This window comes from Hyperoodon ampullatus (genome assembly GCF_949752795.1).
Source record: "Hyperoodon ampullatus genome assembly, chromosome: 5".
In the NCBI taxonomy this organism is placed as follows: Eukaryota; Metazoa; Chordata; class Mammalia; order Artiodactyla; family Ziphiidae; genus Hyperoodon; species Hyperoodon ampullatus.
The window spans coordinates 86,454,089-86,471,426 of record NC_136918.1 but is presented as its reverse complement, the minus strand read 5'-3'; the positions used below and the strand labels follow the sequence as shown (position 1 = coordinate 86,471,426).

General features: G+C 38.2%; 1 protein-coding gene across 1 annotated transcript in view; it reads left to right on the top strand.

Moving 5' to 3' along the window:
* Nucleotides 1-16,213, top strand: part of GRAMD1C (GRAM domain containing 1C) — a gene marked incomplete at both ends in the record, with an annotated part of 92,879 nt that extends 76,666 nt beyond the window's left edge. The window contains 8 exons of the mRNA XM_079704153.1: nucleotides 2,520-2,638; nucleotides 4,072-4,214; nucleotides 5,188-5,291; nucleotides 6,870-7,046; nucleotides 8,165-8,222; nucleotides 10,162-10,272; nucleotides 10,491-10,596; nucleotides 16,133-16,213. Of these exons, the coding sequence (XP_079560279.1) occupies nucleotides 2,520-2,638; nucleotides 4,072-4,214; nucleotides 5,188-5,291; nucleotides 6,870-7,046; nucleotides 8,165-8,222; nucleotides 10,162-10,272; nucleotides 10,491-10,596; nucleotides 16,133-16,213 (899 nt within the window). The remainder of the gene's footprint in view (nucleotides 1-2,519; nucleotides 2,639-4,071; nucleotides 4,215-5,187; nucleotides 5,292-6,869; nucleotides 7,047-8,164; nucleotides 8,223-10,161; nucleotides 10,273-10,490; nucleotides 10,597-16,132) is intronic.
* Between the last annotated feature and the right edge of the window lie 1,125 nt (nucleotides 16,214-17,338).

Genomic DNA, 17,338 nt, shown 5'->3' with positions numbered 1-17,338 from the left:
GAACCCGTGTCCCCTGCATTGGCAGGTGGATTCTTAACCACTGAGCCACCAGGGAAGTCCCAGTTCTTCCAGTTTTAAAAATGTATAATACCTGAGGGATATAAATCTTTCTTTTCACTCAGTAGCTTATATTTAACTTATTATTTCTGTTCTGAATCTATTTTGTATCTTCTTGCCATTCATGTCTACCTGGAGAACTTGCTATTTCAGAAGAGTAGGATACATTATTTCTCTTAATTTTCTAAGATGATGCCTGTTGATATTGCACCACTATTTTTATGGCTGAAAAGGCCCACAAGAAACTAGCATGTTATTCCACGCTGGTACTAAATGAAGTTTGTTTTTTGAATCATAGCTGCATTTGGTGTCTGATATCATATCTAGCTTCAATATGGATGACTGTGTTTGCTATCTGATGCTATAAATGGCTTTGGGCAGCAAAGGCTTCTTGCTAATCACAAGTATAAATAGTTATAGGCATGTTGACTTTAGACCTAGAATTAGTCAGAAGGTTTTCCCCAAAAGAGATAATCTGCTATGATTGCACACTATTATGTTATCTTCTGAACTTGTTGCCTAGTAATCAAAGTTGTGTTTCTTCAGAATGGGTCTCAAAGGCTCCTTTCTAAAAATATCAAGAATTTAATGGGAAAGTTTAGTATGGTCAGTTATTTGTGGATTTAACCTAATTTCAGCATTAAAATGGCTACTGCTGGATCTATTTTTTTAATAATTATTTAAAATTATTAAAAATGATGGTAATTCTTAATAATTTTCAATAAAAATTATCAAATTGGATTCTTTTAAATCGTTGTTTACTATTGTATGACACTACTTTGGTAATTCAAAGCTCAGTTTTAAGTCTTTTTATTCAACTTTTTAATTTTGAAAAAATGTAAACCTTCAGAAAAGTTGCATGAATAGTATAATAAAACCTATACCCATTACCTAGATTCACCAATCTTTTTTCTTGTGGTAAAATGTACATAACATAAAATTTACCGTTTTAGCCATTTTAAAGTACAATTCTGTGGCATTAAGTACATTCACATTTTGTTGTGCAGCCATCAGTATCATCCATCTCTAGAACTTTTTCATCTTCCCAAACTGAAACTCTGTACCTATTAAACAATAACTCTCCATTCCCCACTCTCCCCAACTCCTGAACACCACCATTCTACTTTCCGTCTCTGTGAAGTAGACGATGTTCTGGCACATTATGTTCAATAGGCTTGTTGGCAACATTGGTGAAAATACAAGTGGAAGAGACACTTTTATCTTTGTTGATAGTTGCTTTGTTGAATGGTGTGCAGTTTTAATGGCAGAATTCAATGATATCTTTAAATTCTGTTACTGATTAACAATGGACTATTTGTATAATTTTTCTGAAACAGGCTGACATATGACCAAAATGATCTTTTGAAAAGTATTATAGAATTAATTTTATATCTCTTTCTTGGACAACTAAATAAATCATTTTTACAGCAAATTCTGTATTGTAGATCCCATGGTTTGTAATGTTGCCTTTTTAATTTGCTTGCACAATTTTTCTAGATATGCAAAAGGCAGCTTCAGGATCCCTCATTAAATCTCTAGGCCTAACTAAATGAAAGAAGTTGAGCAAAATTGGATATATCATAAAGCCTTGCTTCAATCCTTTGATAATGGGTAGTGGGTTAGATAAATGCTCCTATGTTTTAGGACATTGATGAATAGCAGCCAGACATACTAATTGCCTAAATCCACTGTGCCAACAACATTAGCCAGCTTAGCCAGATCTTTGAATAGAGTTCATGATGCTGTTACCTATATTTTCCTAGTGTTTGGCTTGTTAAAGGACCTTTGTTAATGTATGGTGCTATGTTCTAAAGATATGTTTCCGTTCAAAGTGTATTTTTACTCACTGTGTTGTTGCTAAGTAAATAAAAGAGAATTTTGACCAATATCTTGCCATAGATGCAGAGAGATTATTCTATAGCTTTCTTCATATAGAAAAGGTTAACATAGTTTATTTATATTCCATTGCTCCCTCCTTGATTAAAGATCTCGGCAGATAAGCCATTAACACTACATGATTTCTCATCGACATGATTTCCCCACAAGTTGGGATCAGATCATATTGCTGCATAATTCAAGGTCTTGTCCTCAGTGATGGAAATGTTGAAGTGTTCTGTCTCTGTTTAATAAGGCCAGCACCGTTACTTCTCTTCGTAGGTACTGGGGACTTTAAAAAGAAGCCTACTGATGAAATGACTTTTAATTTTATCTTCTAGAGAAAAGAAAAAAGTTTTTTAATGGACTACAATTTAGAAGTAAATGGATCAGAGATGGGGCGTATGTCACATACAAGAAGAGTGCCTAACATGTGATTTTACTCTTGTTAATAACACAGTTATAAGGAAGTTAGGATTGGTCAAAAATAAAAATTGAAATAATTCAAAAACTCCCTCTTTGATTCCATTCCAAGCCATACCCCTCAAACTTCTAGAACTAACTCTTTTTATATTTGCTGTGATTAGATGTAGTATCTACCCCTTGGAATGTAGAACCTGGAGGTGACCAACTGAGAACCATGACCTACACTATAGTCCTTAATAATCCATTAACTGGAAAGTGCACCACGGCCACTGAAAAGCAGGTATGTCTATGCTGCCAGTATTCCAAAAGAATCGTGCATGTGGGAAGAGGGAAGATGCCTGTCATAGGTCCTAGTCACCAATTTACAGGACAGTTTCAACAAATAATTGGCAAGGAAAAAAATAGAGGAGAAACTGTACAGGTTAAAAGAGATTTAAGAGGTATATCAACCAAATTAACTTAATCCTAATTCAGACAAACCAACTGTAAAAGGGTATTTCTGAGATTTAAGGAATTGTTCATTTTTATGTGCAATAATGGTATTGTAGCTATATTTTAAAGAAAAGAATATTTATCTTTTAAAGGGATATACTGAGGAATTTATAAAGAGATATACTGATGTATTTTTGGATGAAACTATGTTGGTATCTAGGGTGTTTTTTAAAAGTAATCTAGTCAGGCAGAGGATGGGAGTAGAGGGAGGGAATATGGGGAGAGATACAGATGAAACAGGACTGAGCAGGAGTTAATATTGTTGAAGCTGGTTGATGAGCTTATGAGGGTTTATTGTATAATGTTCATTTCAACTCTTGTATATGTTTGAACTTTTCCATAATAAATGGTTTTTAAAAGAACACTACTGGAATCTGATTTACTGGATCATGTCAAGGGTTAGAGACAAATAACTAGATGGCTGCTGTGACATATGAGGAAGAGATTGTAAGATATTTAATGCTCTGTCTACTGTGTGGCCAGCATGGCACTGTCATACAGTGGGGTTTATGTTTGGCCAGTTGTTGTTGACATATAGTATAACTGTTCTGCAAAGTTAGAAAATATTTATTAACATCTGAATTAGTTGTGCTATCATAGTTTTTGTCTGTCAGTGTTCAAGGCCTTAAATATTTTTCTTCCAAAGATTTTCAAACATTTAAGAGAAGTTTTGTATTTTGAATTGGAAAGTCTTTGATAACCTTAGAGGATGGGTAGAATCGGTAAGGTGAAAATGAGAAAGATTTGGCCAGCAACCACTTCTGATCCTGTTTAGGAAAAGCAGTGTGTTTTTTGGTTGTCTCCTTCCTTCACGTTTTTGGTGAAGGGTGGTTTTGTTAAACTTTGATGAATTTTAGAGTGGGGTCCTGGCTTTGTTCAATTGAATTTTGAATTGTTTCCCTACCAGGAACATTTACAATTCTTTATAAATTACTAACACACACGAGAGATTATGTAGTTCCTTTCTCCTCCTCATGCCTAAAGAAAGGAAAAAAACAATTATACAGTGAAATGACAGAGAGGTAGCAAATACTATTTCTGCAGGTCCCATCTCAATTCATAGATCTCACAGCCAACATGGTGGCCCTTCTGGCTCTGTATATAGGCTTCTCATGTTTTTTGTAATGGGTGAGAAGGAATTCGAGTATATAGGCTCTAAATTGGCGAGGAATTTGATGTATTAAACATGTACATGCAAAAAAATTAATCTTATTTTGGCAGAGACTGTATAAAGAAAGTCGGGAAGCACAGTTTTACTTGGTAGATTCAGAAGTGCTGACACACGATGTCCCCTACCATGATTACTTCTATACTCTGAACAGATACTATATCATCCGATCTTCAAAGCAGAAATGCCGGTTGAGGTGAGCTGCTGTAAATGAGTGTTTTAGTCAGGACAGGCTACATTGTGTGCTGGTAACATATCAATCCCAAAAACTTAGTAGTAGCCTTACACAACAAAGCTTTATTTCTTGCTTTACGTGTCCACCGGCAATCCGCAGAGGGGCGGGGATCCAAGGACCCAGGCTGATGAAGGCTTTGACCTCCCGGGGCCACACAATCCAGAATTTGTGTCATTTCATTTGCCACTGGAAGAGAGAGCTGTAGAGCTGTGCTCACAGTCCAGTGGCCAGAACTGGTCACAGGACCCCGTTTAATGGCAAGGGGACTGGGAGACTTGAGGAGCACATGGTGGGCGGTAAACAGCTCTGTTGCGATGGGAGACCAGAAATGTTGGCGTGTTGAAGATGGTGCTGGGCCATCACACAATTGGCCTAGTCTCAGCTAATGTAGTGACTTGCAGCTAATGTATGACCACTAGAGATTTTTTATACGAGGCATTTAGGAAATTTAAAATTTATTTTGAGCCTTTATTGCTTTTTTTTTTTTTTTTTTTGTGGTACGCGGGCCTCTCACTGTTGTGGCCTCTCCTGTTACCGAGTACAGGCTCCAGACGCGCAGGCCCAGCGGCCATGGCTCACGGGCCCAGCCGCTCCGCGGCATGTGGGATCCTCCTGGACCGGGGCACGAACCCGTGTCCCCTGCATCGGCAGGCGGATTCTCAACCACTGCGCCACCAGGGAAGCCCTATTGCTATTTAAGTAAAGAAAATTCAGGGTTAGAGAAAGGAAAGAAATAAAATGCCAAGTTGATGAAATTTTAGCAGCGCCCAGTAATTTTTTAAAGAATTCATTATCAGTGAACAATTTTTTTTTAATAGTCTTAATGACTTTGAATCCTTTTGGCTTTCCGCTGAATTCATTCCTACATCTAATTGTAATGTTAATAATATAATTAAATTTTGTAAATTATTCTTCTTGCTTCCTTATCTATTAGAGTTTCAACAGATTTGAAATACAGAAAACAACCATGGGCCATTGTCAAATCTTTAATTGAGAAGAATTCCTGGAGCTCCTTGGCGGACTATTTCAAACAGCTTGGTTTGTAAATTTCTTGATTTATCTATTTTTGTAAAAATGGCATTTATTTAATTAATTTATTTATTTTTGCGGTACGTGGGCCTCTCACTGCTGCGGCCTCTCCCACCGTGGAGCACAGGCTACGGATGTGCAGGCCCAGCGGCCATGGCTCACAGGCCCAGCCGCTTTGCGGCATGTGGAATCCTCCCGGACCGGGGCACGAACCCGCGTCCCCTGCATGGGCAGGCGGACTCTCAACCACTGCGCCACCAGGGAAGCCCAAAATGGCATTTATTAACAGAATGGATGGATTCTTCATTTGGATTCATAGCAGGAACTGGTAGATGATGTTGGAATGACTCCTACTGAAGTGGTTCCAACTACTCCACTTGGAATTTCAAAACTTCTAATTTTCATTGGTCTACCAAACACTTATATAATGCTTATGATATGCCAGACGTTGTTCTGTGTGCTTTATAAATATCAACCTGTTTTTTACAACCCTGTGAAATATAAGTACTGTTAATTTTTTTTTCCATTGAAACACAGAGAGAGAGAGAGGTTAAGTGACTTGTCCAAGATCACACAGTTAGGAGCTGTCACACTCCCTCCCTTTGTAAGGAGCCAAGGAAGCTGACTGCAGTGAGGGACTGGGTAATCCGGTCATAAGTATGCACTTGTGCCCACGAAGGTCTGGAGCCTCCTCGGGCCCACATCTCCCTTACCAATGCAGCTCTCCTGGGTTTACGCAGGCCCACCTAGCAATGGTACCACATACATGTGTGGATTTGGTTTAGGTGTGTACTAGACTGGGGAGGTGATGTAGTTGTTCTGTTTGGATATTCTTTAAAATATATGAGGAAAAAACATATATATACATATGTGAGCATAATTAATTTTAGTTAAAGAAAAGGTGGTGGCCAGTCAACTCAGGGTAATTTAAGGCTTCATCATCCAGCTTGTTGATTATTTATTTTCCTTGTTTCCTTGTCTTTGGTTATTTCATTATTAAGCTCCAGATCACTAGAAAAATGAAACTCAAAAATGAGTTTGGCCACTAGACAATGAACTTCTAATGAAAAATCTGGTGAAAGGAAAGGTTAAAAGAAATGTGAAAAATGAGGTTTTTATTGATAGGTTGTTTGCAGATTTTCTTTACTAGTGCTTCCTTTTTTGCAAACCCTCATTGTAAATTAGAACTATTATATGCTTCTCCTTCCTTTGAGATTGACAATCAAGTACTATAAACTATTTTGGAAATCTTTCTAATGATCCAATGTAAGTGGGTTGTTTCCATAACTGAAATCTCTACATTAATATTTAATATAGCACATGGCAAATTTGCTCTGATGATCCTGTCATTAATTAATACAGTTCATTCTTCCTAGAATAATGCAGCCTCATTATGGGATCATCATACACTCCAAAACTTTTCATTAAGAGTAAAGTTTGAATCTAGGCCATGAGAATCTGAGTAGTAGTTAAAGAAAGTTTCCAAGGTCTAAAAAAAAGCAAACTGAGAACAGAACAACGACCAACCCCCCAGTATCTTATAGTTGAGAAGGTTTCTCCACTATCTAAAGATTTTTTTCTTCTTAGAATCAGATTTGTTAATGGAAGAATCTATGGTAAATCAGTCCATTGAAGACCCTGGAAAACTTAGTGGCCTACGGAGGAGAAGGCGAACAGTCAACAGAACAGCAGAAACAGCTCCTAAACTTTCTTCTCAGCATTCTTCTGGAGACCTGGGCTTAGATGCCAAAGGGGATATTACAGGTAGCTCTTACCTGGTAAACAGAGATGAAAGTTTTTTTTCCTTATAAGTTTACTTTATATGAAGCCAAATATGCCTCTTGTTTATAAGACACGTCAGTTAGGAGGTCTCCCTTTCTCCTCTCCTTTTCCAATAATGTTTGTTGAACTCTGAATTCCTTAAAGAAAACCAATATATAAGTATAAAGGAGCAGTTTACAAAATGGCAGGCATGTGACCAGTAGAAGTATTTTACTGGGTTCACATGGTATTTTAAACCTTGGACATTTTTATATAGAGTCTCAGATCTGGCAGCCCTGGACCCACATCCCTTCATAGCAGCAGGTGGTTGGAGCTTAGTAGTAGCTGCCCCATTTGACTGGCGTGCATTCTCCCCAGGTCACCCCTCCCCACAACTCTTACCCTATTGCTGGACACTTCACTCATTAACTTCCTGCCTAGCATTTGTATACATTTGATTTCTACCCTTGAATCTACTACCATGTTTGTATGCTTTAATCCTTATGTACTGTCAGGGCCAGCCCAGCAAAATTACAGAGATAGAAGTTGACTTTTATTATCTCTACTCTCAATTTTGAAGACATCTTGCCCCTACTAACTGTTGTTCCCTCCCTCTCAGTGCTATAAAGCTGTCATACCTTCTCAGCCTTCTACATTATCAAATCCTTTTCTAAGGTTTACATCTTAGTGTGAATATGTTTTTCTACCATTTCAACTTAATAGCTCTTTAATTTTGGGATTTGGCAACAAAATTTGGGAAACAGAGAACAGGTGAGGATGATTTAAAAAGTTGTTTTTTAAGGAGGGAAGGATTATACGTAAAACTAGTTCAAATATTATTTGCAGACATGGAGATCATACATGATATATTGAATTGCTTGTTTAATTTTAGAACAAATTAATCTGTAATATAGGCCAAATTTGCAGAACTGATACAGGGTTTCTTTTTGTAGATTTGTTTACTAATACTCAGGATATCAGAAGTCAAAAGAGGGGTGCAGGGAATTCACTGTAAATCACTTTGTCTTTGCAAATAATTTTAAAAACTTCTTTTCCAGTACTTTTCAAATGAAATTAAACAATCCTGATTCTAATATGGCCTTTTTTTTTTTAATTTGCAGGAAAGAAAAAGGAAATTGAAAGCTATAACACCGTCCTTATTGTGGTGATGAGTATTTTGTAAGTATTTGTGTTGAATGCTTAGTTTGCTTGTGCCCTCGCTTATCTTTTAATGGTTTCCAAAAGAATTTGAACGTATTTGTATATTATTATATAGAAATTACCACAATTTGACCAATTTTGGCCTACAAAAACAGTAATTTTATATGCTTCAGTCTGATAGTTTTTGAATGATTTTCAGAAGAACTGTTAAATTAAAGGGAATACCAAATACACGTTCAGTAAATGTTTTTGTTTTTTAAACTAATCTGATTTGTTTCTACCATCATAGATTTTTAGGGAAGTACCATAAATTTAAAGAGAATATATATATATATTTTTTTGCTTTACGCGGGCCTCTCCCATTGCGGAGCACAGGCTCCGGACGTGCAGGCTCAGCAGCCATGGCTCACGGGCCCAGCCGCTCCGCGGCATGTGGAATCTTCCCGGACCGGGGCACAAACCCGTGTCCCCTGTATCGGCAGGCAGACTCTCAACCACTGCGCCGCCAGGGAAGCCCAAGGGGATATTTTTATATGCAGGCTGATGAAATCCCAACAATGCTATTTTACTCTACTTGATTAGACCAGTGGTCCTTACCCTTTACTGTGCATAAGAATCACTTGCTGAAATACAGACTTCCCAGCCCCAGTCCTACAGATGGAGTCAATGGGTCTTGAGTAGGGATCAGGAATCAGTAGTATTCTAAAACGCACGTGCAGGTTATTCTGATGCAAATAATCTGAGGATTGTAGGGTGAGAAATACTGGGGCAATTAGTCTGCATCTCAGAGTGTTCTACTGGAATTTACTCAGCCAGTCTTATTTAGACTACTGTTATCTCCATGGCTGTACTTGGATCTTGAGGTAGTCCATCACATTTAATTGAATTAGTTCTGACTGGATGATACACTCTGGGTTTTGGAATGAAGTTCTTATATCAGCTGTTTTTTCTAATTATAGATTTCAGAACATACAAAATGTTTGTTGTGCCTTTGAGTTTTATAAAAGGTTTTCATATTCTGCTTCCATTGGTTTGCTGTGACAATTTTGAATAATAAATATTATCTGTGATCTTTTGTATTACTTTGTAGAAGATTTACAGTCAGATGTTGAAATGTTGATCTATACCCCATTTCAGTGACACAATAATTTCATAGATTTGATTTTCTTGCTACTACCTTAGTTTTCATTCAAGAAAAATCTTCTTCTGGATGGGTAAAACGGAATATGATGCATTTTTAAGGGCAAATCAATATTTTAACAGAAAAAATCGGAGAGGTATTATGCCACCTATGTATTTACATGTATGTGTAATGAGATACGTTCATTCACTTGAAATACTATTGTGAGAACCAACAGAGTAAGTTTATTTAGCAGGTAACGTTTTATGTATGATTCAATTAATATATGTTTGGGATCTGAAATTTTGTCTAAGTTGAACTAGAAGAAATTTTTGCTGAACGGTGATTTTGTGAATGTGAATTTGTTTTGGCTTCTGCTGAGAATAAGAGGTACATCATGATCTATCTAAGATCAAATCCATATTGATCTTCATTTCCTTTCTGAAGTGCAGTATTATGTATGTATAATTGCTTAAGACAAAAGCACCCCAAAATAGATCTTGAAAGCTAACATGGTAGATTTCTAAGCCGGTGGTCGCACATCCACACTGGCTGGGATTCCTAGCAGAGAAGAGACGTCAGGGACAATCCCAACCTGCTTGTTTGGAGACTTTATTGTCACTAGTTATCTTCTAACTGTTCCCTCAACATCCACTGAATACTTAGAAATAGGTATTTCATACAATAATATAGGGGTAATTGATTTAAATAATAACAATAATTGGAAACTAGTCTGGATAATATACATTTTTGAAGGTTTTGTGTATCTATTCTGCACTAGCAACGCTTTAGGTCTGAGTAATAGTGGATTAACCAGGTCTGATTTGCTCTGCCTAGTTTGCTGTTGCTGGTTTTATTGAATGTGACGCTGTTTCTGAAGCTGTCAAAGATAGAGTATGCTGCTCAGTCCTTTTACCGTCTTCACCTCCAGGAAGAGAAATCTGTAAAGTAAGTCTTCTTCCCTCGCAACTTATTATGTCAATAATTCCTTTGCTGCAGGGAACTTAATTCCAATTTCAGAGATTTTGGTCTGCCAACTATTCCCTAGTCAAACTTTTTTGTTTACTTTTTTGTTTTATTTGCAAATTTATAGGGCACTGATGATTTCTAGAGATGAAAGCCTAGAAGCTATTCCCTTGATCTTTAAGATGGTATTTTTCTTTCAGTTTAGCCTCTGATATGGTGTCAAGAGCAGAAAATATTCAAAAGAGCAAAGATCAGGCCCATCGCTTAAAAGGAGTGCTCCGGGACTCCATCGTGATGCTGGAACAGGTCAGCACCTCTGTGTACCACGTTACTTAGTAGTCATCCCAGTGAATCAGCTGCTCCTCTGGTTTCGAGAGAATATTTACTGTACCATTATTTGAAGAAATCCCCCTCCTAGAGGCATCTACCCTTGCCAGTTTCTGGATTATACATTTTATAGTCAGTTGTACTTTTTGTTTTTAACAAAATGGGAACGTACTGTACTTACCGTTGCATACCCTCTTTTTTCAATTAGTAATATATTTTGAAGATGTTTCCCTATCAGCTTGTATACATATACCTCATTCTTTTTATTGGTCCTTCTATATAAAATTTCATGCTCAATATCAGCTTTTTATAGAAGTGGTAGATTGCTCATTATTTTGTTTTATCTATTAACCATGCTCATTATTTTGTTTTTAATCTATTAACCTGCTCATTATTTTGTTTTTATCTATTAACCATGTATCATGGAGATACTTCCATATCCTCTTCTTTTAACAGCTGCATAGAATTCAACTGTACATATGTGGCATAATTATTTTACCAGTTCTCCACTGAAGAATGAGCATTTAGGTTGTTTTGGTGTTTTGCTATAAGCGTTATCTCTTGAACATAGTGTCATCAATGTGTGCTGCTCGGTTCTATGAACCAAAACTTAGGATTCCCTTTGAAAAATGAGGACAAATACTTCCATTATAATGTAATACATAGGTACTTTTCAAAATTGAAAAATAGAGAATAGAAGAGAACCTACTAGCATTCAGACATAATCACTTTTTTTTTTTTTTTTGCGGTACACGGGCCTCTCACTGTTGTGGCCTCTCCCGTCGTGGAGCACAGGCTCCGGACGCGCAGGCTCAGCGGCCATGGCTCACAGGCCCAGCCACTCCGCGGCATGTGGGATCTTCCCAGACTGGGGCACGAACCCGTGTCCCCTGCATCAGCAGGCGGACTCTCAACCACTGCGCCACCAAGGAAACCCCTAATCACTTTTAAAATTTTGTTTTATTTGCTTCCATCCTTTTCTTCTATGCATTGGTTTGTTTTTTAGAAGATTCAATTATTGAGCATTTCTTAGAACATCATGTGGGGCACTAAAGGTGCTTCCACTAGGCACTCTTCAGATGCACAGTGCCTGCAGTTAGGAACTTTCTCCTCCCCCTCAGCAAGGAGTAGATCATACTCTCACTTTTCTTCTCATCCTCTCCGCTCCTTTCCTGCTGACTCTGAACTCATGACCATGCCTCAAGGAGAAAAGAGACCCTCCCTCTCCTTCCATAACCAGATCTACAGACCTTCCCCTGTTGCTGCACCCATCCTGTTCTGCACTCCATTAGAAGCATCGCTCTGCCTGTGGGACGCAAGTCTCAGCACGAGTTGGCAGGAGACTCCATCCACCCCTCTAGCTTCCCCATCTTCAGACTCCCTCATTCAGCTGGATCTTTCCATCAGCACCTCCCCTGCTCTCTTATCTCCTACATTAGAAAACCCGCGTCATCCACATCCTTCTCTATCTGCTCATCTATCGCTCTCCTCCCTTCCACAGTCAGGCACTCTCGGAGCTGCCTACTCTGGCTGTCACTATATTATCCTTTATAACTCCTTCACTTTTTTGAGGTTTTATTTTCACCAAAGTCACTCATTCACATGAAGAGTTAACTTGTTCGACAGGGTTGTTTCAGAAAAATAGCAATCCTGGTATCCTCTTCTCCATTTCTTTCCCAAAGACTACAATCTAACTCTCTTGGTTTATTCTTCTGGTGTTTACCTCCATATTTATAAACAACAAGCATGTGTTGATACTTCTTGATTTTTCAGCTTTAGACGTTATCTTTTGACTTCCTGTTATGGAGACTGGGATTTTGTTTTCTTTCACCTCTTCATGCTCCCATTTCTAATCCCCCATCCTCCAAAGGAAGTTGTAATTTTGGTTGGATCAGTATTCAGTGTTGGCTTTGTTTTGACTAAGTTTACTGTTCTGAGCTGAGCCATAGAATGAACCGCGGCTACTTTTTCTTACCCCTGAAATTGTCTTCTTATTACAGTTGATTACTTTATTGTATTGTTTATAAGTGTTTCATGCCCTGATGCTCTGTCTCCTCTCATCATCTTCAGTCACCTCAGGTTTTCAATCCATGGAGCCTCTGACGGGCTCCAGGCAGGGCCAGTGGCCCTCTCTGCAGGTGCACAGCTATCATCTTGGGGCTCCTGTTGCCCACCTCCTGTTTCTCATATCCCATGTTTTCTGCTTTCTTGGTTTCCTCCCTCCTTTTAATGGAGCATATTCTCTAGTAGCTTCCTGAGAAAGAGGCTATGGAGGTAAATATTTTAAGACTTCACCTGTCTGAACTTTTTTATTCTGTCCTTCCCCTCTGATTAATTATTTGGCTGGGGATAGAATTCTAGCTTGGAAATAAGGTTCCTTCAGAAAATTGAAGGCATTGCTCCATTGCCTTTTGGCTTCCAGTGTTACTACTGAGAATTCTGAGGCTGCCAGATTCCTGATCCTTTCGTCTGGAAACTGGTGCCCTTTCGTCCTGGGATATACTGAGCTATGTGGCTGATGATTTTCTCTCCTCCACCTTCTCTCCCCTGACTTTCTATAGCACCTGTAATCAGGTGTCTGCCTTCTGTTGGATAGGTTGTCTGACCTTACCTTTTCTTTCCAGCTTCCATCTTTTTGCCTTTTTGTTCTACTTCCTCAGAGATTTCCTTAACTTAATCTTCAAATTCTTTTACTGAATTTTTCAGTTTTTGCTAACAAGTTTTTAATTTCAAAGAGCTGCCATTTCTCTGAATTTTCATTTTTAAGGCATTGTGAACTTTTAAAGTGGCCATAATATCTTTCTCTCTGACCATATTACTGATAATTAAAAAAAATTTTTTTTTCTTCTTCTTGCATACCCACATTCCAGCAAGGTCCTTTCGCCCTGTTTTGATTTCTATCCTTAGGGTTAGAGGATTTCTTTAGATGTCTGTAGTCCTTTGCTGTCTGCTTGTATAGATCCAAAGTTCTTATCGTGTGGGTTGGGCTGGTCTACTCTGAACTTCTTGGTAGATCTGGCTGGCCGTTGGCTAAGAAATCCTGATGTCAGTATCTTTAGGTCTTTTCTCTTGGATTGGTCAGTTTCCGCAGAGAAGACTCTTCCAGTCTCCTTCCTGAAGGACTAAGAGCTGGCTGCCAGCATTTTAGGTGAGTGAGAGTAGAGAGATTGAGGAGGGCAGGGCAAAGGGATGATCTCAACATGCAGTATACACGTTTTTTGTATAATCCCCATTTTTGGTATGGTACTGCTATCTTTAACGATGTGTTGGTGTCCTCCTGGCCAGACTGCCAGAGACCCTCTTTTTTATCCTCTCCAGAAAATAGGACTTCAGACTTCTGCCCAGGTAGTAGGAGAGGCCACATGTCCAAAAGTTCATCCAATCCTTATTTCAGTCCCTTCCTCTTTATTCCCATTTCCACAGATGCCTGTCAATTCCCGAGGCTTTAGAGGATTCTTCAGCTTCAGTTGGTTCTCAGCTTTCCCTACTGTTAGTTTAGGATTCAGCGTTTTCAGGGCTGCTAAGTAATCCATCCGCTACCCAGTTTCCAAAGTTGTGTTGCTATTGTCACCTTTTCTGTTTTCCTCTGTCCTTGTGCACTTATGTCTTAAAAAAGAATCCCTTTACCGTGCTTTTGGTGGTGTTTCAGGAGGGAGCAAAATTGGATGCCTGTATTTAATCTGCTCACTCACTCTTCAGCTCACACTGTCTTGATTTCTTCCCCCATATCTTCCACTGATACTGCTCAAGCTAAGCTCCCCAGTGACCTCTGGCTTTTAAAGTTAATATACCTTTTTTTTCTTTTTTTTTTTTTAAGTTTTCATCTTACAGTGCCAGCATTTGACAAAGCTGACCATTCCTTTCTTGAAATGTATCTAATCTTCCCTTCCTTGGAACCATGGAAAAAAACACAGCTTTATTGTGATATAATTCACATACCATAAAATTCACCTTTTAAAGAATTTTTAGTGTATTCACAAGGTTGTCCCGCCATCGCCACTATCTAATTCCAGAGCATTTTATCATCCCCCAAAGAAGCCCTGTACCCATGAGCAGTCATTCCCATCCCTCACTCTCTCAGCTCCTGGAAATCACTAATCTACTTTCTATTTCTATGGGTTTGCCTATTCTGGACATTTCATATAAATGGAATCATATAATATACAGTCTTTCATGCCTGGCTTCCACTTAGCATAATGTAAAACTGCTTTTTGCTGGTTAAAACCATCTCTGCTACCTGACCTCGTCCTCTCCCAGTGCCGCAGGCTTTTGCGTTAGATTCTCTTCCCTTCTCCTTTACTGCCCTCTAGGTGATCTTAGCTGCTCCCCTAACTTGGAATACCATATGCACCAATGGCTCCCAAAGCATGTCTCTCATCCTGACCTCTTCCTTGAGTCCAGACTCATACAGCCACTTGCTGACTTGGCATCTTTACCTCGAGGCTAACAGGCATCCCAAACTGATCATGTCCAAAACAGAATTAAGTTTTCATCTTGAGCCAAACCTGGTTCTCCTCTAGTTGACCTAATTTCAAAAAATGATACTACTATCCTCCAGTTGTCCAAGTGAAAAACTTCATACAGTGTGTAAGTATATATTTATCTGTGTAATTATTCGTTTTAGTTCTGAGTCCCTCACTAGTCTGTAAGCTCCATGAAGGCAGGGACAGTGCCTATTTGGTTCACCATTGTATACCCAGTACTTAGCACAGTGCCCAGCATGTAACAGGTAAGCAAAAAATATTTGTTGAATGAATGAATGAGTGAATGAATACAAAAAAGAATAAGACATAATTCTTTGTTTTTCTTTGTTTGTTTTTTTATACTGCAGGCTCTTATTAGTCATCAATTTTATACACATCAGTGTATACATGTCAATCCCAATCGCCCAATTCAGCACACCACCATCCCCACCCCACCGCAGTTTTCCCCCCTTTGTGTCCATATGTAAGACATAATTCTTGCTCTCAAGTTGTCTACAATTTTATTAGAGAAGTCAGATATCCATGTGTATTGTTAAAGACTATTAAAAAAAAGTACAAAATTAAGTGTCAAAGTAAGTAGTAAAGCTTTAGGAGTTTAGAGGCAGGATGATTAGGGAAAACTGCATGGAAATGGTGGGGACGGGTAAGTTTTAGATAGGTGAAGATGAACATGAGCATAATAGCAAGCAAAGGCCTTGAGTGGAACTTGAGTTGTTTAGGGGATGGTGGGGAGACCACTGTAGCTTCAGAAACCATTTCAGAAAACAAGCCCTTCACTTTGGATCATTTGATACATAGACTTATTGGGAGGTAAAGCACACAGTAATATGTTGTAGGAAGAAGTGCAATACTACAGCAAATGAAAAGAACGCTAGCAGTCACACTGACAGATAACCAAAGGAATCAGATGTTTTATAGTTAGTCTTTTATTTGGGCATCAGTATAGACAGAATTTTATTAAATGCAAACTTTTGGCATACAAATAATCAGAAAAATTTAAACAATCTGATTTTGAAAATTTTTCTTTGCAGTTGAAGAGCTCACTCATTATGCTACAGAGAACCTTTGATCTACTAAATAAGAACAAGACAGGCATGGCTGTCCAAAGCTAGTGATCTTAAGGACCAAAATTATAGAGATATGTGGAACCAAAAGAAAACGTCTTGAAGAAAACTAGAGGGTGAAGGATTTGAATTGTCATAGGAACATTTCCATATTTTCTCATTATTTGTACTTCTAATGTGAACATTCTTTTTAATAACATTTATTGGAGAATTAGTCTCTTAGGAATCCATCCTTTCATTTCTTATACATTATTCTAAGCTGTGAATTTCTCCAGTGAAGCGTGAAATATATTGTGGATTTGAATTTCTATGATACAAAAAGAAAATGAGACATTCTGAACTGAGTGGTATGGCCTCATTTTCACAGTGAGGTTTGAAGTTTGACGCTTTAAGTTTATCTGTTAGCACAGAATCAGTGTGTCCAATAGGCTGCTTTCACAGTTGAGATACATTCAAGAGGATAAAGAAGACAATATAAGAAGTCTCTAAATCATTACTAACTCTGAAGGATCAGTTTTCAGGCATCAATTATAACATTTATAGATTCTTGTACTGTAAATATTATCAATACAATATCTTCATTTATTTAGCATGTAAATTCAGTAGTCAAACCTTTTGAATCTGCATGTTGATGATTATTATCTGAAAGGTTCTTCAGCCATGTGGTATCTTTATGAAAGAAATAGGTGTTTCTTCAGGTGGCTCTCAGAGGTGAGATTATCTTGCCTCTTCATACATTATATGGCAGAAGAGTCCATTTTGGAAAAGGGAACATGTAGGATACCACCTCTCAAAATGAAGAACCATGCTCTGAGTTTTAAAAACTAGAAGATTATGTTAAAATCTGGGCATTTTAGTGACAGATCAAATGAATACTTGAACTAAGCTTGGCTTCAGCTTAGCAAACTTTCATGGTGGAAATGAGCCATCTGGTTGAAAATATTATAATTTGTGGACTACTTTTCAGTAGCCACGTATGGCTTCATTTACTCATTCACATGTGTGGCTTTAGTCAGTCAGTTGTAAGCCAGACACAAACTTTAGCTCTTTAAGAAAGACTTTGGGGGGGCATTATCTCCCAGTATAAGTGCACTGACAAGTTGTAAATCAGACATGAGCTTTGGCTCTTCATTAAAAGTTTTTAGGCGTATGTGTCTCAATACAAGTGATGTC